Source organism: Rhyacophila brunnea, unplaced genomic scaffold (assembly GCF_057557595.1).
Source record: "Rhyacophila brunnea isolate RB1 unplaced genomic scaffold, BYU_Rbru_1.0 scaffold_9, whole genome shotgun sequence".
Classification (NCBI taxonomy): Eukaryota; Metazoa; Arthropoda; class Insecta; order Trichoptera; family Rhyacophilidae; genus Rhyacophila; species Rhyacophila brunnea.
Window position 1 is genome coordinate 41,111,567 of NW_028233361.1, and position 22,952 is coordinate 41,134,518.

At 35.1% G+C, this 22,952-nt stretch overlaps 1 protein-coding gene across 2 annotated transcripts in view; it reads right to left on the bottom strand.

Moving 5' to 3' along the window:
• The window catches only part of LOC147063632 (uncharacterized), a 570,851-nt gene that overhangs the window by 252,121 nt on the left and 295,778 nt on the right, over positions 1-22,952 (bottom strand). For both annotated transcript variants that reach the window (XM_085959789.1, XM_085959790.1), the window contains one exon: positions 3,367-5,965. In XM_085959789.1, the coding sequence (XP_085815915.1) occupies positions 3,367-5,965 (2,599 nt within the window). The remainder of the gene's footprint in view (positions 1-3,366; positions 5,966-22,952) is intronic.

The following is a 22,952-nucleotide window of genomic DNA, read 5'->3' on the forward strand; positions in this document are numbered from 1 at the left end:
CATTTAATAGCTTGAATGAAGCACCTGGGTTCTGAGATAAATGTAAAAATAAAATGTATTACAAAAAAGCCTAAGTTCGTGAACAGTCCCAAAATAGTATTCATAAATTGCATCTATTACTCCAACAAATCACTGATAATATTAAATTCACAGGTTAAAATTTAAGGAATTGGTCACCGCCTTAATGAGTTTTTCGGAAATATTGTAAAGTATAATAGTACCTATGCTTATAATATTTTTAATAGTATAATACATATTATCAATAATTACTATATTGTGTAGTGACTATCACTAAACTATATAGTTTAATATAAACTTTAATAATGGTTTCCAATACTCACAACAACGCATAGTGCGGCGTTAATAAACAGGTCGGACTCCCTACGTTGTGCCCCACCTAAAATTTAATATTGCCCACTTGTAAGTAGGCAATCGACATCTCGCGGTGGAAAACGAAAACATCGTCGACTAATCTCGGACGCAAACCACAGAATTTGCGGAAAAATGACCGCGGAAAATTTTGAAAATACGTCAGAGTCAAAATCATTCCAATTCCAATCTAGCCTTGTGGGACTAAGGGTTTGAATTAATAACTTTTATGTTATACGGGTAGGCACGACTAGGGAATCCAATCCCGAGCCAAAATTCTGATCCCGGGATTTCGGGATTACAATTTGACAATCCCGGGATCCCGGGACTGGTCCCGGGATTGACATTTTTTTCCATTGTTATTATAAAATTTTTATATTTACAAATAACATTGATAAAATCGGTCAAAAATAAATCTAGTATCATTTATACCATTTGAGATATTTATTGTTGATATTGTATACGTTCAATCTCGGACGTACATAAGTTTAATGGAGTAAATAATATTGTAACATAAATAATAATGTGAATTTAATATGAGATTACTGTTTCTGATAGTAAAGACATAATGAATGGATTAGCGAGATTTAAAATAGTAAAGCAAATAATCATGGCGTACTTATGGCCTTTCCGCTTCATAAATCTAATTAGTCAGCCAAATATGAAACTGCCGTAAAACGTATGATATCATGGTGGAATTACTTTGTTAAAAGTGCGAAGCATTGTTTTATTCCAATCTTTCTCATTATTAATAATTTATGTGAAAAAAATCAAATGAATCGGCAACCTACACATGGGTATAAATCAAACTTCATTCAAACTAAGTTTATTTCTAATATAGTTATTTTTATTAAAAGTATTTTTTCTGTTATATTTTCGCTTTTATTTTATTTTCCATAAAAATTGATAAAAAAATCAATCCCGAAATCCCGGGATTAGGTTTATCAATCCCGGGATTCATAGGTATCGAAAATAGCTCGGGATCCCGGGATCCCGGGATTGGAATCCCTAGGCACGACACGCAGCACCACACGATGAAAAATAATTAACAATGTACCTTTAATTTTCCAAATAAATCCGTGCAAACTACTTATTATTTTTATAAATTATACAAACAGGGTCTAATTGTATGTAATCAAATTAAACAGTCTCCGTTTTTACTAATCACAATACTTTCTTTTATAGTGTTAACTTACTGTCAATTCATGGTGGAACTGCATTGTATTATTTGATTAACTAATTAAAAAGTGGAATAAGTACTATACAATTGTGTTTTATTTATTTAAACAAATAATAAATCACAATAAAATCATACACCAATATACGTACCTAACAATTAAGTACTAAGTTAGCTTTAATTTATATTAAGACATACGTATGGCGAAAGAGAGTGAATTCATTATTGTGTAAAGGTACCTTAAATCAAAACCTTTAGAAGTATGTATATAAACTACTATTAACGGGGCAGGATGCGATATTAGCACCGCAGGAGAAAAAAAGTCAATCTACCATCCAAGTTGTAGGTTATTCGAAATTTCTTTTGATGTTTCTAAGCAATGCATGATCTGCCCACTCTCACGGGACCTTATTGAGTTTAACATTGTAAAATGACAGTTGAGTGTTTGTTCTGTTAAATTTACCATAAGAAACAAGCATCTTTATAATATTTCGGAACAAAATAATTTTACGTCAGATTTCGACATGTTTAATATTTTCCGACGAATCTTTTGTGTCATTTGCATCAAACAAAATCGCCGCTGACAACACAGAATATTGCCTTCGAGTACGTGAAACGTTAACAACACCCAACCCTTGCTTTAGACTTTAGACCTATACTCTTAATTGAAGATCGAACAGTCTTCATTATTTATTTCTCGAACTAAATTTCATAATAAAAATTGCTGTGTCCAGTGTTAGGCTAAGTAAAATTAATACAAATAAAATGAATGTCGAGTGGAAAATTAGTAAATATTAATATCATAACGATGTTTCCTACCTTAATACAATATACTAAAACCGATAGCCAACATTATAACGCAGTTCGATAAGCATTTTATGTAACAATTACTAGTTAAAATCGTCGTAGTTCAGTAAGATGCCCATAGCAGCCCATAGCTTAATTGGAAAAGCATACTGGCGCGAATCCAGCAGATACAGGTTCAAGTCCCGTCGTTTCTACAACATGATTTTCTCTGATGTGTATATTTGTTTATATGCATGAGATGTTTTCAAATTATGTATATTCAGCTGAAAATTTACTGATAATTTACGTAAATATTCAATGGTAGAGAGATAAAAAAAATTCAAAAGTTTTTTAAAACATCATTTTCGACAAAAATAGAAAAAAAACGTAATTTTACCCAATAACGACACATCATCAAATTGTGTCACATAATATTAACCAAAAAAATCACAATACAGATTGTAATTCGCAACATTAAATGTGAACGACCCTAGTTCGACAGGAAATAGAAATATAACGTATAATCATTATTAAGTCGTCCGCAAATGTCCAATAATACACAAAAATTACATTTCAATTGCTTATAGCAGGCATGTCCAACTTCAAAGTAGGCTGTGATCTACTATCATTTCCCCTTGTTATTCTTCAATTTAAACAAACGTATTACATTTGGTTGAGGACACTTGAGACTTCTTTGGACAAATAAATACTCAATTTCCCATCATTTTATGGGCACACATCGTCCAACCATTCACCTACTGCGCAAAGAGCGTACTGCGCGACGGTAAAATGAACTACGCCTCGACTTAAAGCGCGAGGATTCAAAACATATATTTCTCCCACTTCCAAAAAAATAAATTAAGAATGGGCTATGATTACAGTTGAAAATCTCATTGAAATCATATTTTATTACCACTTTACATTTGGTACATATGGTACGATTGACCAAAATTAATTGATCCCGTAGTTGACGTGTTGGACACACCTGGCGCATAGTATACATATTCAAAAAAAATGTTTATAATGTGACTCACCTCGGAATACTCTGCAGTTCGCTCAGCGTGACCGGCTGCGTCATAAACCTGTCCTTGTTCCTCATCTGCCTGTGCTTGGGAATGGCTCCAGAAGCCACCTTGCTGACACCGAAATACTTCTCCATGCTCTGTATCCTCTGCGCAATCGACGGGAAACTAGCTGGGACTGCCGGCTCGTCCGTATCATCCGCACCAACAGAAGGACTTGCATCTTCAGAAGATCCTATAACAGCGTCTCCAGTTTGGATATCTTCTTCCACCCTATTGCGTCTGGAACTTAAAATTTGATCAAGTTCTTCACTGAAATTTGAAGCTAGAGACTTCGATCGACCAACCGCTTTCGGGCGAAGATTTCGTCTTCTCAACACAGCATTAGAGTAGCTTGGAGACGATGGTGGAGACCCGTTGTCGAATAGATCTTTGAGCTTTGATGGACTGTGCAACCTTCCTGATTCAAATCGTGAAGGTCTTACTGGGGCATCATCGTCACCTGGAGATTGACCGTTAAGGTTCAAATTATCAACAGGCGGAGTATAAAACCGTGCTTCATGCTCAGTATGATTTCTATTGTGCTCATGTTGGGTCGAGGGATGTTCATCGTCTGAACAAAATGACAATCGAGGTCTTGGAGATTGGCTGTGCTCTCTGGAATGGGTGTAGCCTCGCTGTTTCAATATTGGTCGGACACTGGATTCACCTTCAGATAAATCGGATGACCGATGACGCAGAACTGAAGATCGCCTGGATCCTCTGTCATCTTCACTGAGGTCAAAACTCGACGAGGCGTTCCCATCGTCATGCGAAATCTTTCTAGCGCCTTTCAAAATAGTCTTCTTCGGTCTGTCGTACTCATTGTCATCGCTTTCAGTCAGAGACTTCTTTTTAAGTATCGGTTTCGGTATGTCAATGTTGTATATGTCCGAGCAGGGGCGTTCTTCTGAGAAACTTTTCTTCTTGAGTATGGGCCTGACACCGTCTTTGTCTTCAATTAATTCCGCGCCGCCAGCGGCTGCAAGAATAACTGCTTGAGCAATCGACACGTGAGAGGAAGCCGTAGAACTACTCGAACTAGAATTAGATTTACGCTTTAATATTCCTTGTGGTTCTGGTGAGCCTAATGATCTGTTATCATCTGCAATCAATTCACCATCTCGGCTATACTTCCTCTTAAGAATACCTTGTATACCATCCGGAGATCTTCCCCTGATTAACTCCTCCAAGGACGATCGTCTTTGAGACTTAAACGTCGGCCTTGACTCATTATCACAATCGTCGGCAAATGCAACTTCTGGGCTACAAGACCTGTGTCTGTTAACTTGTGACTCATCTAAGCTGCGTCTTTTTTTCAAAATACCTTGACCATGACGACGAGCTTTCGATGGTCCATGATCAATAACACTCGGTGAAAATGTCACAGGTGGAGTGGAAACTGATCCGTGTTCTTCTTGCGAAGATTTCCTTTTAAGTATGGAAACTGGAGTATAAGACAATAGAGATGTTGAATGTTCGCTGTGTTTCCTGACTGGTTCACGGACATCACTTTGGTTTTCACCGATAAAAGCAGTAGTCAAGGATTGCCTTTCGAATTCCAATAAATGCTGAGTCACAGCGTCTATATCACTGAGCCTTTCGATAACACCCCTGGAAGTGGAAGCTCCACCGTTACTCACATTATGGAATAAATTGTCTTTATAATTATCATCACTACTTCCTACATCATCGCGTGGCCTATCATTGTAACTACTAGTAAATTTAGAATGCGTTGATACTGGCACTTGATAATTATCCCCATGGGAAACGACAACTGATTCAGGCTCGGGGGTCCTCTTGGTCAACCTGTCAACTTTCGCGAGCGTCTCCTTGGTGAGCGCTGCCAGGGCATCCATCCTGCTGGTGAGCCGCCTATTGGCAACACTCTTCTTATCGGATTTCATCATACGACTATCTACGGAAGACATTTTAAATTCTCTATTATCTAAGTCGAGACTTTGCGCCTTTTGTCTAAGCTCTCTACTATTCACTGGACTCTTGACGGTATTGTCCTGAGATCGTCGATCACATTTCTTGTCCTTGTCTTCAGTTGCTCCGCTGAGCCGATTATCACAGGCATTAGGAGTAGTCAGTCTTTTCTTAATACGATTCGGTTCACTATCAGCGCGAACTTCTTCATTCGCTTCTAATTTCTCTTGTCTAAGCTTCGCCGCACGCGTCAGCATTGGTTTCGGATACACATTTTCAATCTTTTTCTTTACTGGCTTTTTATTTGACGATTCTGTTGGTTTTGGACTTGTTTCTGGTAATTTACCATTTACTGGTCCAAGACTAGTGGCTGAAGACGATCTCACATTGATTTCTGCGCTCCTTCTCTTCTGCTGAATTTTTACCGCGCTCGGAGACGAGAGCGGAGACTGTGACGAAGATCTGGGAGAAGCATATGATCTGGGGGATGCTCTACGATTCAAAGACGGGGCAGAAGTCCTAGGCGGCGATGTCTTAACAGGTTGAGGTCGAGTTGAAGGCTGATGATCGTGATTCGATGCCTCAGTTCTCAGACCAAAACTTGCTGACGTGAGGCGCCCTCTTCGGTTGACACCTTCATCTGGAAAGGGAAAAAATGCAAATAGTGAGTTAAGTTCATAAAAATATAAGTATAACACACTAATTTAATACAACACAATACGTATTCCGCCAAATGGTAATCTTCTAAAGAAAATGATTTATATATATAAGAGTTTATATATATTCTAAAGTCTATGAGGAAGGGGTAGAAAAAGAGTCACATTACGAAAAAGAAAGCTTATAAAATTTACAGGTTACAATTCAGTTCATTCATCAGAAGAAATTAAAATCGTCGAAAAGTGCGATATACATCATGTACACGTGTGCAGTGGGCTGCATCACAGTTCATCGTGAGCTTTTCAATCGGAAGTAGATCGCCGTATAGTATCGTGAGCAAATTCATATCTAAATAAAACACTTAAAAATCAGTAATAAAAACCACCAATACAAGGGCAAGACCGAAAGACAATAGAAAACACTTAAGTATGTAAATTATAAATACAATCATATTAACATAATATTTATTTATGCGAATTTAGGTGCTCGTAAGTATCAAGTCGTACGTATTAATATCAAATCAATGTTCTTATTGCATCTAATAAAATTGGAGCATTCCTGTCTGCAATGCTCCACGAACAAGGCGATATTTTTTTATCATAATGCTACACGGCCATCTTTTTCCGGTAAGACACCTCACGGTTAACTGTGCTACGACGAAATGTAATAGGTACAATTTACATGTAGAAGACACCTCACGGTAAACTGTGCTGCGACGAAATGTAATAGGTACAATTTACATGTAGCCCCCATAAGTATTAATCAATATGAAAGAAATATTAATATCTTTTCTTAACATAAGAATAATGTATCATTTGACAAGCAGACCTCATTTACAGAATATTGAAAACATTTAACTATGTGATATTTAGAATCGCGTAATTTAACTTTGAAGTCGATTAATTGAGTGTGGTTAACAATGCACTTGGGTCCCTATAACCTTCAGTGACCGATTAAGTGTTATGTAATGTCTTTTCAATATCTCAGTGATTAAATACGGTTAATATTGCTAGACATATGTGTGTATTTTAATTATATATTATTATAATTTGTACATAGCTACAGGTTTCCAAGATGAGAAAAAATGAATAGCCCTAAATTTCCAGTGTCTTGAATGCATATTTATTTCTTACACTGCAGCGAGATTCGGAATCCTTCGAAATAGAAGTTGGAATGTTGCCCGTGAAAAAAAACACGAACAAACCAACAATACACAACAAGAGAAGAGGACAAAAAATAAACAGAGAGATACGTTTGAGAGAATAATGGGAATCGTCCAAACCAGGTAGCTATGCAATTTATCACAGCAAAATGGAGGACATTTTTGATATAAAAGATTGATGATGCAATATGGAGAAGAGTTCACGAAAAATTAATCAAATGAAACATACAAGTAACATTCTATATACTGAATATACATAATTTGAAAACGTCGCATGCATATACACACTAGAAAAAATCATTCTGTAGAAAAAATACGACACCCGACGGGACTTGAACCTGTACCTGCTGGATTCGTGGCAGTATGTTTTTCCAATTAAACTACGGGCATCTTAGTCAACTACAACAATAAATTTTAACTAGTAGTTTTTGCGTAAAATGCTTATCGAATTCCGTTAAAATGTTGGCTATTGGTTTATATATTAAATTAAGTTAGGTATTATGTAATTACTTAATTACTAACCAACGTTGCGGATTACTCCATTATTTAGTTTTTATAACGTACCTACTTATACTTGCTAATATTTTCAATAAACCATTTCTTTTATTCAACGAATAAGACACAAGATTTAATAATGTAACATTCTATATATTGAATATTCAAAATTTGGAAACATCCCATACATATTATACACACTAGAAAAAGGACATAGTCCCGTCGGGTGTCGATTTTTTTTCTCTCGATTCTATTAGGTATATATTCATCAATATAAATATTTCATTGGCCAATAAACCCTTAATTGCAATAAATATATAACACTAAAATAAAATTGGACATAGCTCCGATTAATTGGGTACCTAGGTAATCAATGTGTGTGAGTCATTAACCTCTGCTCAGTTGAATCAAAGGACAACCAGATGAAATGTGCGAGTATAATTTAGGTGCTACCATTAAAACCACGATTCCCAGTAATGGGGCAGTGACTGGGGAAAGGCGTTAATATCGCAGTGTTTTGAACAAGATTGTGACTTTGCCGGCGCCAATCCATTGTCTGGGTACGATCGATCAACTTGAAAACAATATTCTGCTATACGTAATGATTGACTGATATGCTAGTATAGCATAGAATAACGTCTTAAAATTCGCTTTTATAACGTGATGTTTATTAAAGTAGTGCCCCACAAACGATTTTGTTTAAATATAAGGCGCAATGTACACCAACAATCCACTCGACACGAACACAATCCGAACTCAGATGTGCCAACAAAGTTGCAAACACTACATCAGACCAAAAACAGTAGATATGTACGCACTGGGTTTATATTGTTGCTCGAAATTTCATTTCATTATCATCTCCGTAATTGTAGTTTTTTCTCTCACGTGATCTGATATTCTGGTGCGTTGATCGCTTGAAGTAGCTGGAAAAGCGAGTTGGGCACTACGAATAGTATGGATTCTGATCGTGGTAGCGACAATTTTTTAAACTACATATTATATTATGTACACTTCATACACAGCATTTACGATGAGCACTTTCAACTATGTTACATGCGCCAACAGGTGTCTAAAAGTGCGGCCACACCGAAAACAAGTCGCGCGACAACTCGTTAAATTTTACGTTAATTAATTACGTTAATTTAACGAGTTGTCGCGCGACTTGTTGCCGGTGTGGCCCCACTTTTACACTACTGCGTCAACGATATGTAAGATGGTACATTAAGGTATATTCTGTGTCATAAGTGCCAATAAAATCACATCGACAGAGTCCTACGAATTCTAGTCGTGTCGAGTTTGTATGTGCGACACACCTAAGGCACGCGTTATCAATTTTTCTAACATTAGTAATAGGCGTTCGCAACAAAGGTTATTTGTTTCGGTTCATTCTTCGCTATGATTAATAATATTTTAGAGGGAACGTAACCTTCTATTATATACATCATATATTGTATATACCTGCATCTAGGTTACCAGTCTAGCATAATTTCTAAAACTAGTGTTGCCAAATGTTCCCCCCAGCAGTTGTAAGTTTTTTTGTCGTTGTTTTTGTGAGACTGACTCATGAAAAACCTGTCGCGCAATTATCTTCTTGTTGTAGTTTTGGCAAATCACCATATATTACATTATGAGTAAATATAAAAATATCTACCTGCTTTTTTAGATTTCAACACAATATGTATCGTTTTTAAATCATTGCTGAATGTAAATTATGTCACTTTGCTTTGCTTATGCTTCAGCAAAACAAAACATCTGAGATGTGAGTAGAGAAGAGAATATTTAAGTGATTTTTCTCGTCACACTATTCAAGCGGTAACCGGGCAAAACAGAACAGCCAGGGGAAAAATGAAACATTAATTTTTGTGGAATCTATTTAGGTTAGATTAGGTTAGGTTAGGTCATTATTTTGAAGAATATATTATATTATATATTATATTATATATATTATATGGCTAAGAGTCACACAGCGAGGCATGGAGAGGTGCATGTTGGGCATCACGCGAAAGGACCGTAAGAGAAACGAATGGGATAGGAAACAGACAAGAGTACGCGATGTAATAGACGTTGCCAAACAGCTGAAATGGAGATGGGCGGGGCACATTGCTCGCCGAAAGGACGGCCGCTGGACAAATGCCGTCATCCAATGGTACCCAAGGGGTACGAAACGGCCACAGGGTCGCCCTAAAAGCCGCTGGATTGACGAACTGGTAAAGTTCGGCGGCAATACGTGGCAGCGAACGACACAGGACCGAGACAGTTGGAGAAAGCTTGGGGAGGCCTTCATCCAGCAGTGGATTGACCCCGGCTGATGATGATGATGATATTATATTGATCAAGATGAGATATCCTAAGCTTGCCGGCAAAGTCCCGTTTATTTGAGGCTTTCTAGCGATTAGGAATACAGAAATTAGGTACGAGGGTGGGTCAATAAGTCCTTAGAAAAGCCGACAGGTGGCGCGACTAGTACTGCAAGCGGTTTGTTTTCATGCAGCGGCACTACCGATTCAGTATGCTGCGAAGTTTCAATCAGATTGGTCGGGTTGTTGTGTGTTTCTCGTACATTTAAAAAAAAAATTTGCTTGTGGAAAATGGAAAAATGGAAAATGGAGAAAATTGAGTTTAGAGTTGTTATTAAACATTTTAATATAAAAGGGTTAACATCAAAGGAAATAAAAAATGAGTTAGATTTAGTTCACGGCATATCTGCTCCTTCACTTGCAACTATTTATAACTGGTTAAATGAATTTAAACGTGGTCGTACATCAACAAAGGATGAACCACGCTCAGGACGTCCTGTAGAGGTGACTACACCAGAAATGATCAATAAAATCCACGATATGGTGTTAAGTGACCGAAGATTAAAGTTGAGTGAGATAATTGAGGTTACAGGGATCTCAAAAGGTAGCGTCATTTCTATTTTACATGACAAATTGGGCATGAAAAATATTTTTGCAAGATGGGTGCCGCGTTTGCTCACAGTCGACAATAAACGCAGTAGGGTGGTGGCCTCTAAAGCCCTGTTGTCGCTCATGCAACGCAATCCGGATGAATTTTTTCGTCGCTTTGTGACTGTAGATGAAACATGGATACACCACTATACTCCCGAGACGAAAGAACAGTCAAAGCAGTGGATTGCGAAGGCAAACTATGTCGAAAGAAGGCGAAAACCGTAAAACCAGCTGGTAAGGTTATGGCTACTGTATTTTGGGATGCACGTGAAATTATTTTCGTTGACTATTTGGAAAAAGGAAAAACAATAACAGGGGATTATTATGCATCTTTATTGGACCAGCTAAAAAACAAAATTGAAGAAAAACGGCCTCATTTAAACAGGAAAAAAATCCTCTTTCATCAGGACAATGCCCGTGTTCACACATGTTTACGATCAATGGCTAAAATTGAAGAATTGAAGTTCGAATTGGTCGACCACCCACCGTATTCGCCAGATTTAGCCCCCAGTGACTTTTTCCTTTTCCCAAACTTAAAAAAATGGCTAAGTGGACAACGTTTTTTTTCAAATGAAGAAGTCATCGATCGGACAAATGCTTATTTTGAGGACCTTCCGAAAACTTATTTTTCTGACGGTTTAAAAAAAATTGAGAAACGTCTAACCAAGTGTATTGAGCTCCAAGGAAATTATGTTGAGAAATAAAAAAAAAATACAAAAAAAAAACCTGTTTTAATGCTTTTTTCTAAGGAATTATTGACCCACCCTCGTATATAATTTGATTTATTATGGCGTATTGAAAATCTGTGCTATTAAAAATCTATTAACATAATAGAGATAGGACAATTTCAATATTAAATTTATATTTTTCCTGAAAGGTCATAGTTATATTTATCGTTGTTCTGTTTTGTCACTGTTCTGTTTTGTCATGGAACGCATTTAAGCATGCACATACACATACTCTAATCCAGTTGAATGGTCTTGCGGTAGAAGATTTGAAACCGGCATCTGCCAATAATTTACAGAATTGACTGATTCGAGTGAATCTACAACATCTTGGTTTTACAGGGGAATCATACCATCCCGTTACCTTTGTTCAATGCAGTACCGCAACTTTTTGTGGTTCCAACTCGGAGTGTTTGAGGCCAGTGCATATGATTATCTTGGGCTTCAATCCAGTACTAATGGTACTGCTATCCACCACACAACACCAAGAATAGGATAAGAGTAGGATATGGGAATTATTGTAACACGACAGTCTTGGCAAGGGAGAAGTTACGAGTAAATTTGTGTAAGTTACAGTTCCTCATAAGCCAACTCAACCCGTCAGGAACCAATAAAGGTATAGATAGAGCAACATTAGGTAGGCATGGCACAAAAATATTTTCTCGGTTACACAAAACTTGGGGGCTCAATACCCAAGGCGTTTGTGATCTTATATGACCTATAATCTCAGATATCTTTTCCGTCTACTTCAGGGATCCCAATTTTAAAAGACTTAATTTAAAAAGTACTAGCAACCCTGGCTTGTTTTAGGATAGCAAAATATTTGTGAATAAAAAGTAATAATATTGCGGAATGTACCTACTTTTAAAATATTGGAACAAATTACCAGATACGTTCAATTTAATGAAGAAGAAAATCACTATCTCTCAATAACATATGAATACGAACGATCATTTTCGTCGATGAATTGTTTTAAATCGAAAGTAGAAAACATAGCCTTGGTAATAGCAATATGAGTAAGTTATCTTTTTGTCAATTTACAATAAATTACTTATGTGTAAAAATATAAATATGTTGGTTTTGTATTTGGCATGCTCATGCATTTGACAATATATTAGCACATAATTTGACACACTTATAGAAAAAGGTTCGTCACCTCTCTTATCAGTGGCGAAGGGCGGAGGTAGGCTGTTAAGATCAGACATAAATAGTTCATACTAAACTTTGTCAGTCAAACGTATTTGTTTTCATTTAACTAAGATTACAATGTATACATGTTTATTAGTTTTTAAAATTCAATTAAAACCTGTCTAATACAAGCCATAGTAGATAATAGTAAAAAATGTTCATTTATTATATTTTATATGTAGAAGAATATTTTTTATCGATTATGGTTAGAAGTAGGCAGGGTTTAATGAATTGAAAAATCAAACCAACACCATCTGCAATACGTATTTATAATTCAACCGAAACAAATAAGAATGCCTGAAAAAGTCTCCACCATTTTGTCGGATCGCCCATAGCATACCTAAACTATTATCATTTGGTTTAGGCAGGGTTTAATTGGATTTCAAAAACTAACCAGCACCATCTTCATATTGTATGCTAAGTTCAATGAAAACAAATAAGTATGACTGACAAAGTTTAGTGTACACTATTTATGTCTACCTCCACCATTGCCTGGTATATATATAGTGAACGTATCTGCTCCAAAGAGTAATTGTGGGTATCTATCTCCTAACGACGATACTGGATAATCGATTTCATATTATGTGTTATGTGGGTGATGGATATATGAAAAGATAGACAACGAAAAAAAACAATACAATACAATCATTGCCATCATGGTTGAGAGCGTCCATTTTTTTGTATTTTTAGCCGGTAGTTATTTTATTATTTGTTTATGCATCCGTCATGCGGGAAGCTCGCTAACGTTGCGCCGGCCATACTAACCAACACCGACAGACAATGGCATGCGAAAAAGAAACAAAAGCATCACTTCGAATTGACCGCGCAAGGTTGTGTGGTTGTTTCAGAATTCAGACGGATAAATATGCAAATAAAAATATTAAATTTAAAACTCTTAAATGAAAATTTTAATTTAACGAACTGGTCATTAAATAAGAGAATTATATCGAGTGGTTAAAGTCAAACAACGTTATCTACATAACTCTTTTTTTATTTTGATAACGTTATTTTACATTCTCGGCTAGTCAAACAATTGTAAGGTGCATTGGGGTAATTCCGACAGAAATTTCTATGAGATGACTAGAGGTTATATATTTCGGTTAATTATTCAAAGTGTTTTATATTTACTGCCATTATTGTTTTATCCCTGTGTACTTAAAGAAAAGATGTATGATAAATATATATTAGATTCTTGAATATATAGTTGGGTTCTTTGAATTGAGAATTTGAAATATTGAGTCATTTTTTTTTGGCATTGGGGAAATTACGAACTATCTTGGGGTAATTCCGAAATTATTCAAAAGTTGATTTTATTGCACTTTGACCAAAGGTTTACCTTTCTTTTTCGACCGTAATTACTCCTAACACAAAATATCATCAATTTTGTTAATAGTTTCCATAATCCCTAACTTTTGATACTATTAGTTCGGAATTACCCCAAAAAAAGATAGTGGTTCTCAACATTTCAGTTAAGTACTTAGGATTATAGGGATTGTGGAACGGGATGGAGCAGAGCAGGTTTATTCCCGGTTGTCACTACCAGTTTTGTTCCCACCGGTGACAAATAATGAGAAAAAATATCTCAATATGACACAAGTACCTACCACCTTAAATCAATAAAATAAATACGAGGAAAATCAAAGAAAGTGATAATTTTAAAAATCAATTTTTATTTGAGTCTACATTCTCATTTGCCTACCTTGATAGAACAATATTTTTTATAAAGATGTCTTTTGTTTACTTACTGCTTTTTGCATAGCAAAATAAACTTTCTTCATACCCATACAATTAAATTAGTCAACATTAAAAATGGTAAATCAAAGTCGGAACTTGTCTTTTTAATCATTTTCATCTACTTTTATGGCATAAACTTATAATTTATTCCTGCTAGCAAACCTAAAACTAAAATGCGGGCTACACTGTTAAAAAAATATAACAGAATTGATTAAGACACGGTCTGAAAACCTCACATATACATAATAATGATCTATTGGTTTGGTACGCAATCAGTCAAAATAAATTCTATCTTTATCATTACATAAGTAATATTCTTTTTCATCAGCACTTTTTTTTGTATATCTATCTTCTTCACTATAATGACTCTGGAACTTTGTCACTATCTTTTCTTTTGGTCGTAATAAAGGTTAGCTACTGCTGTGGTCTCATAGTTTTTAAGAAGTTGATAGAGAAATATGTTTCCTCATGTTTTATTATTTCTTCTATGAACCCAATATAGTACCTCCATTTTTTTCTGATTGAATATCTGACAAGCACTGAATCATTTAATTTGTAATTTTCCTTCTTCTTGAGGATATTTTTCTTGAGTTTTGTATACTATATCTTTATTTTTCAGTTTTAGTAGCAGTTATTCATCTTTGCCCTTTTCTTTTGAGTCTTCTCTAGTTGTGATATTTTTTTTCCATTTATAAAAACATCAACGTTGTCTTTGTCATCTCTTTCAATGTGTCTTTTCTCTTCGTTTTTTTGTCTGTTTTATCCGCTTGATTTTCTTTACCTTTACTTTTTTTGCCAACACCTTTACTCTTAGTACAGAGAGAATTTGAATCGTTGTTGGTGAGCATCTTTTCGTCAGTTAAACTTTCACCATATTTCACATCTTTGGTTTTTTTTGTGACCTTGGTTCTTCCATGTATATTTTTAAATCATCTTCAGAGTATTCATCCATCAATACTTCAAAATCAAGATAATCTATAATATCAGAATCGCTATATTCGCTCATGATGTCGGATACACTAGTTATGCTGTTAAGTGAAGGCTGGTGTTACCGCACTTAACCAAGATTATATATAATAGGACGTGCGATAGCTTCTTATTAGGACGACGCTAAATTTACTTACTTTAATATTAATTTTATGAAGTATATTATGTACATCTAAATTAGATATAATTTTAGTATCTTTACAGATTGAGAAGCACTGCCATTTACTATGAAAAAGTTAAGTGGGCTATTGCGGAATGAATATATATCGGAATAACCCCAAAGGGGTATTTCCGAAAAAAAATTAAAAACAGAGCTAGGACATTGTGTTCCTCTCACAATTCGTAAAAAACGACAATCTATCGTAAAAGCAATCACTTATTCAAATAATTTACCAGAATTCCGAGATATGTAAGTTGGGGTAATTACGAATCAGCAAAAATGGCGCGAAAAACACTTCTCCGAAAAAACTTGATGGTATGCACGCATTGTTGACACTAGCGACTAGCGACGACTGTCGAGGCGAGCACAATGAACATGGTGTCTAGACTAAATGTTGCCAATAGGAAAATATCGCTTCGATTGGTAGAATTTTTGAACTTTCGGAATATACCCATATTCGGAATTACCCCAATGCACCTTATGTCAATCTTTTCTAGTTTCTTCTTAAGAGCGTACTTCAGTGAAACGGCAAATAATTTTCAACAGTGGATGCGACAAAATTTCTCACTCGTCGCCTGGACTCGCAAATCGTCGATTTGTTTTGTCATGGCGTCGGATAAAAATATTCTTAAATCGTGTAAAGATGACTAAAAATTTTTACGTATGTACTTAAAAAAGGAAACATGTCAATGAATATACTATTATTATTAGTAATATAACAATACACATCATTTGCACAATCCGCGCATCGCCTAGCCACGATCTTTTTAGACCATGCCTCAACTGAAGTACCTTAAATCGTCAGTAAAGTTTAATGTTAACTACATAAAGTTACCCTTGTTTCCATATTTTTTTTAAACCATACCTATAAATTTTAACATCACCATAAGCAAGATAAATGTACAATACACAATAAATTATAAAATATGAACATTAGGTTATAAATATACATCTCCTTTTGTTGAGTTACAAAAAACCTAAAAAAACTTTGGCTCTCCTGTAAAGTTGCACTTTTGTAGATAATGTTGTTTGACATTAAGCATCGATATTATACTGAACTTTTCACTCAATAAGTCAATTGCGTCACGAGCTGTATGTGCAAGTTGCACCCTCTTATTGGAACCACGTCATATCGTCCAGATCAAAAATCATCTGTGGCGTTATCCATTGACAGTAACTACATTGCTATTCTCATTTTCAAAAAAAATAAGATCCAATTACAACTCCAGACCATAAGCCACAACAAACTGTTAATTTTTGTGGATGTAAAGGTGTTTCAAGAAAAACATGTGGGTTTTTATTACTCCAAATGCGACAATTGTGTTTATTTACGAAGTCATTAAACAAAAAATGAGCTTCATCGCAAAAGATGATATTTTACGTGAAATAATGAGTCTGTTCATTGCCCACTGAAGAAGAAAGCCGATACATTACACGACTGGTCCTACTTTTCGCCCCTCCCGTTGTCTATGGATGACCTGTCATTGTCTATAGAGTGCTCATACTGAATGCATATTATTAATAAATAACACTGATAGTTAATATATTTGATTTGAGAAATTTTCATAATTCAATTTGAAACGATAAAGGGCGAATCAATGTGTCAAGCAATCTGGGATCTGATTTTGACAGCTGAAAAGTGGACCACTAGTTGCTTGTGCAAAAAATTATGCTCAGGCTTTATTGATCTAAAGATGGCGGTGGTCTGTTTCAAGTCGCTGTAAATCCCAATCAGCAAAATTCCGACGCACCAAATGGTCTAACTGTATTTTATACGTTTTCAAATGCAAATATTAATGAAGAATCTTCCATGAAGAAAGCCCAAGTTCTCGAAAACGACGTATAATTGATTGTTCTGGATTTTCATCCACACTTTAATTCATAGCATCAATGTTTTCAGCAGTATGTTTCCATTTTTAACGGGTTGGATTCTTAACATCACAAATATTACCATTTGACTCTACCTTTCCAATTAAATTACGAATAGTGAGCTCTGTAGGTCGATTATTTTGACCATAAAATTCACATAATCCCAGAAACGTCTGGGCTCGAATAGATTTATTAATGTTGTAACAAATTACATATAACAATTTGTATATGCTGTACAACTGTGATCTTTCCAAAAATACAGCAATACACAAATGTCAATTTTAGTCAGGGCTCGAAATGGACCGAAACGCACCGGAGCGCCGTTCCGGTTCATAAAATCTCCAAAATTATCTCTCCGTCTCGGGGAAATGTTAATTTGACCGCTTGAGCTAAATATGTCATATAATAAAAAATCTAACAGACTTATTTTTATAAAATACATATATGTACAATTAGATAACAACGTTAATATTTTCATAATATTATCGAGCGCTCCGGTTCGTACAATTTTCCATTTCCAGCGCTGATTTTAGTGGGAATCAGAAATAAAAACGTTTTAAAAATCTACACTTAACCCTGTATCACCAAACTTTGGCTGGATATAGATCAGGCGCTGTGCATTTAATCAAACAGCATGAGAGAAATATGGAATAATTTTGAAAAAAGTGATCTGACAATAATCTTTGGAACAAAAAACGCCATTTCAACAGGGTAAGTTTTATACTTGCTAATACGTATTGGGAGCCCCAAAAATCTAACTTATTAGGTACCTACGGCTTAATAATTTTAATTGCTAATTTTTATCATTCTAATCATTACAAAATTATTGCATGCCGCTAAACTCTTGTATTTAGTGATAGTTTTTATTATACATGCTTAAATTGCAAAAATTAAAGCGGAAATGCAACACGACCATTACTCAATAACAATATTTGATTTGTCCACAAATCGTATGTGTTTTGTGATAATAATATAGGTATTAACGTTTGGCATATTTATGCATTGTCAATGTTTTTCCGGTGACTTATTATCTGCATAATAAATTTATTAAATAAAATTAGTCGATATTGGTTGATTCTTTGGCGACTATCCACATCTTAGCCAAGAAAACAATGATGTACTTAAGTAATTTCATAATAATATGTTACGTGCAATCGAGGAATTTAAAAAAAGAATGATCCTGGAATTCAAAAATTTACCCGCTTTCCGCTTTATCCGCTTTCCCACAATTCTCATTTGGTGATATTAATACTGTAATGTTTTTGCAATATCAATTTACGTAAAAATAAAAATAATAGTTACTTAAAATAATAATAAAATATTGTTTTATCGGCAATATTGATTTCAATGATATTATGGTACTGTTCGGTTAAAGCGGATACAGCGGAAAACGCATTTTGAAAATAGCCGATAAACTGGATAATTTGTTAGTTTGGGTTAGTTTAGGTTAGGTTAGGTTGGGTTAGGTTAGGTTAGGTTTGGTTAGGTTAACCTAACAAATAATCCAGTTTATCGGCTATTTTCAAAATGCGTTTTCCGCTGTATCCGCTTTAACCGAACAGTACCGATATTATATTTTAATGAATGTACATTCCTACTTATGTCGAGCTTGGCGCGGAGGTAGACCACCCTCCACGTAACCTTACAATTTGGAATAGATTTTTTTTGAATTATTTGATGAAATCAGCCAATTTACTAGGCATTTACTAATACGCAGTGCGTATTACACACAAATTTTGTCACTGTGTACAATTGCATAAAGTTACTTGGAAGTTACTAGAGCTGTTTCCTCAGACTCAAATTTTTTTCGTAGATATTTTCAGTTTATTATTTTAACTCTGGAAGCCACGTTTTAGTATATATATATATAAATTTGTATTGATTTTGGGGTTAAGCGTTTTGTTGGAATATAGCTGCAGATGTTTACCACTCACATAGACAGACTTTTCCAAGCACATATGTACTTTCAACTAGCTCTTATCCCACCATCGAGAACATAGTATGTATAAACTAAAGACTATTGTATTTGCTGGGTATGGCGGAAAAATCTATAAATAAGTATCATTTTACAACGTTTTTATAAGTTCGTATTCTTGTTTGTCCGGTGGTTGTTTGTCCAGTACAAATCTTGCAATCGATTTTTAACCTTTTTAAGCTAGACATTTGAAACTTTTAGAATTTATCAGAACACGATGCCAACGCATTCTTTTAATACTTTTAACCATCTTTAAGCAGAATTGAATTCATTTTCATGGAAAGTTATTTCAGAAAAATCCATAAAAGGTAAAAGACTATTATCGGTTGCAAAGGGAGTGGTCCTAGCAACTTAATTATTAATATATACGTGCGTTACTATGGAAATCAAAATGAAATGTCAAAATGACATTTCAGTATTCTATATTTGTTTGTTTGTTTGTTTTTTATTTACTTCATATCAAGTACAAGTTGGAGCATATTGAGCATAATAATTCAACAGAAAATTTAGAAGCGTTGTATATAAAAAGTTCTTTTTATCTTGTAATTATTTATTAAGTATAACTATCTTTACACAATTTAATTTAGAAATGTATGCTTTTACAATATTCGTCTTTTTCTGACAACAAAACAAATCTGTATGCCTTTAATTAATAGTTATAATTTATTAACAAGTTAGCGTTATTGTCAGACGTCGTTCTATTCAAATTCAATATTGTACTAACCATGTTCAATAATAATTATATTAGCATTGTGGTTATCACGCAAATCGCGAAGGAGAATAAATATTGTTTGTTTATTCGCGCAAAATACACAGATAAGTTACAGTGCAATAATAAAGTCCAAAGGTTTAGCTGTCAACGGGGAGTCCTGATAAAGCAAGTACAAGTGCAAATAAGACTCGATAGATAAAAATCCATAATAACGGACATCACATTGGGTCAACCAAACAGACATAGAAAATATGGCGTTATTATTCGGTCGAGAATGAAACAGCGAAACAGAAGTTGCTCGTGCAAGCAACGTTCTTTTAGCGAAAAACTGCACTTGTTGAGAAGAGCACCTATACTTCAGTGGCGAAGGGTGGATATAGGCTGTTAGCCGGCTCGCACATCACAACTCGCCTTGTGTGCCTGACGGCCATAAATCAAAACTTCCGAGACCGCCGGCGAATGTTGCATGCTACAACCTCGCACATCTGCCTAGCGGCAAACGTCAAACGCGGCGACAAACTGGAGAGAAATGGCCGATCCGCCGATTGTGCGGCAGTGCAATGGCCGATTGTGCGGCTGTGCGCATGCGCGGAGTTGACATTTTTAGATATCGACATGCAGGCTGTAGCAAATTCAACTCGTCGCATGCAGGAGCGTCGCAGCGTCGCAGTTGCATCGGCCAATCTGCGAAGCTCCATTTGATAACGTATGTTTCTTGGTTTACGAAGACGTCACATAGACGAATTCGTCGGAACACGCATGCGGCGAGTTCTGATGTGCGAGCCCTCTTAAGATCCGACATTAATAGTCCACATTAAATTTTGTCAGTCACACGTATTTGTTTTTACAGAACTAAGACTACAATTTACAGATAATGTTGGTTAGTTTTTAAAAAACAATTAGACCCTACCAAACCAAACCATAATAGTTTTGGTATATTTTGGGCGATCGGACAAAATTGTACACAATTTTTCATTCATAATTATTTGTTTTCGTTGAAATAGAAATACATTTATTACACTTGGTTTTTTTTTTAATTCATTAAGCCTTGCCTAAACCAAACTCTAATAAATAAAAACATATTTTTTCTGTAAAATATCCAAAATTATGTATGATTTCATGGCTTAATTTTAGATATTTTATAATAGTGTTATAAGTGTTTTTTGACTATTATCTATTATGGTTTGGTTTCGCAGGGTGTAATTAAATTTTAAAAATTAACCAACACCATCTGTAAGTAGATTGTAGTATTAGTTCAATGAAAACAAATACGTGTGACAAAGTTTTGTCTGCACTATTTATGGCGGATCGTAACAGTCTACCTCCACCCCTCGCCACTGTTACATATTATAATATAATATATGCATATTTATATTACAATAATGTAACATAAAAAGTAAATTCGATAACTATGTGGTGAATACCAACATTACTGGTAAATAGGTTTGTTAAATAAACAAATACGAATTATCAGTTGTTTGCGAACAACCAAATCAAATATATTGAAGGAATAACGTACTGACACACTTAAAAGTAACTATACCATTAATAATTAACTTGTTTACCATACTTTTATTTAAGTAGCCCGACCCTAGTTTAGGCACGTTAGCTTCAAGTAGTAAGCCACAAAATTGCAGTATTCCCAAAGCAATTTCTAACTGGATTTTCACAATGCGAAATATGTAGGTACAATAATAAATTTCAGTCAGTAGCGGTCAAAGTTAACCACAAAACGAAATATAACTCAATTTCGAATACTACTTTGTACGACGCATTTCCCGTGGGAGATCTTATCAGTTATCTTAGTGGTCAACAAGCAGAAGCTACACACATATCCACGACAGAAATAAATAACGGAAATTTAAAATAATGTATTATACATCAGTTTTTTTTTACTTGGATGTGAGTGTATTAAAACACTTACTGTATTTATTTTTTAGTGCGCGATTCAAACAAGATGATTTATAATATTATAACGAAATTATGCTGTGGTATAGTGGTTAAAATACGGTCATTTAAAGCTATTTATCGATTCGATTCCCACAGTGGGGCTCTAAGAAATTACATGTGTGACTAAATGCGTAAATATGATGTAACGGTTAATGTCGTGAATCAAACACACAGCATTTACTATGGCAAAGGTAACGGATTGATGTTTGAAATATCCACCTAATCGGAGATAGTAAAGAAAACATTCGTCTTATATGATGATGGAGCCTAAAATATGACGGAGAAGTTCGAAAAACAATAAGATGGCCAACAATTAAATCAGCAGTAGGTAAGTCGTTTCGTATCTCAGATTCAATTGTAGTGTGTTCAAACTTACACAAAATGACAAGAATGCGGTCTCGCGGTCCCCTGATAAATAATAGCTCATGTTCGCAAAAGATTTCAAAATAAATTGTTAAAAGGCAATCGACATTAGAAGCAAATTTTGAAGAAAAAAAGCTCCTCATTTGTAGCTTTTAAAAAAATTGCTGCATCTTATTGCGGACGTGAAGGTCTCCTTATATAGTTGTACGTCCGTATTATTTTAGCTTTGTTTTAGTATTATATGTAAGTATACCATTCATTTCGTTTATTTTATGACAGTTATCCGTGCATTTCTCTCCCATGGCACTTTTTACTTAATTATTACTCAGCCAAAGCTCACTTAAGGTGATACATCAGTGAAACGGCAAATAATTTTCAACTATAGGCGCGACGAAATTTTGGACTCGCTGCCATTCGGAGAGAGAACGTCGAGCTGGAAACATGTTAATTTGTTTCGTGATGGCGACGGACGTATTAATTTAAATCGTGTAAAGATGACTAAAAACGTTACCCATTTACCTTAAAAAGAAAACATGTCAATTAGTATATTATTATTGTTACTGATAGCACATACGTTAAAGTGCCCACCACCACCCGTCATATATGCACAGCCGTGGATATGCACGGCCGATTTCTATGACGCTTTAAACGTGTCTGAAAGAAGTGATTTTAAGTGCTCATTCCGTCCCGAATTAAATGGAC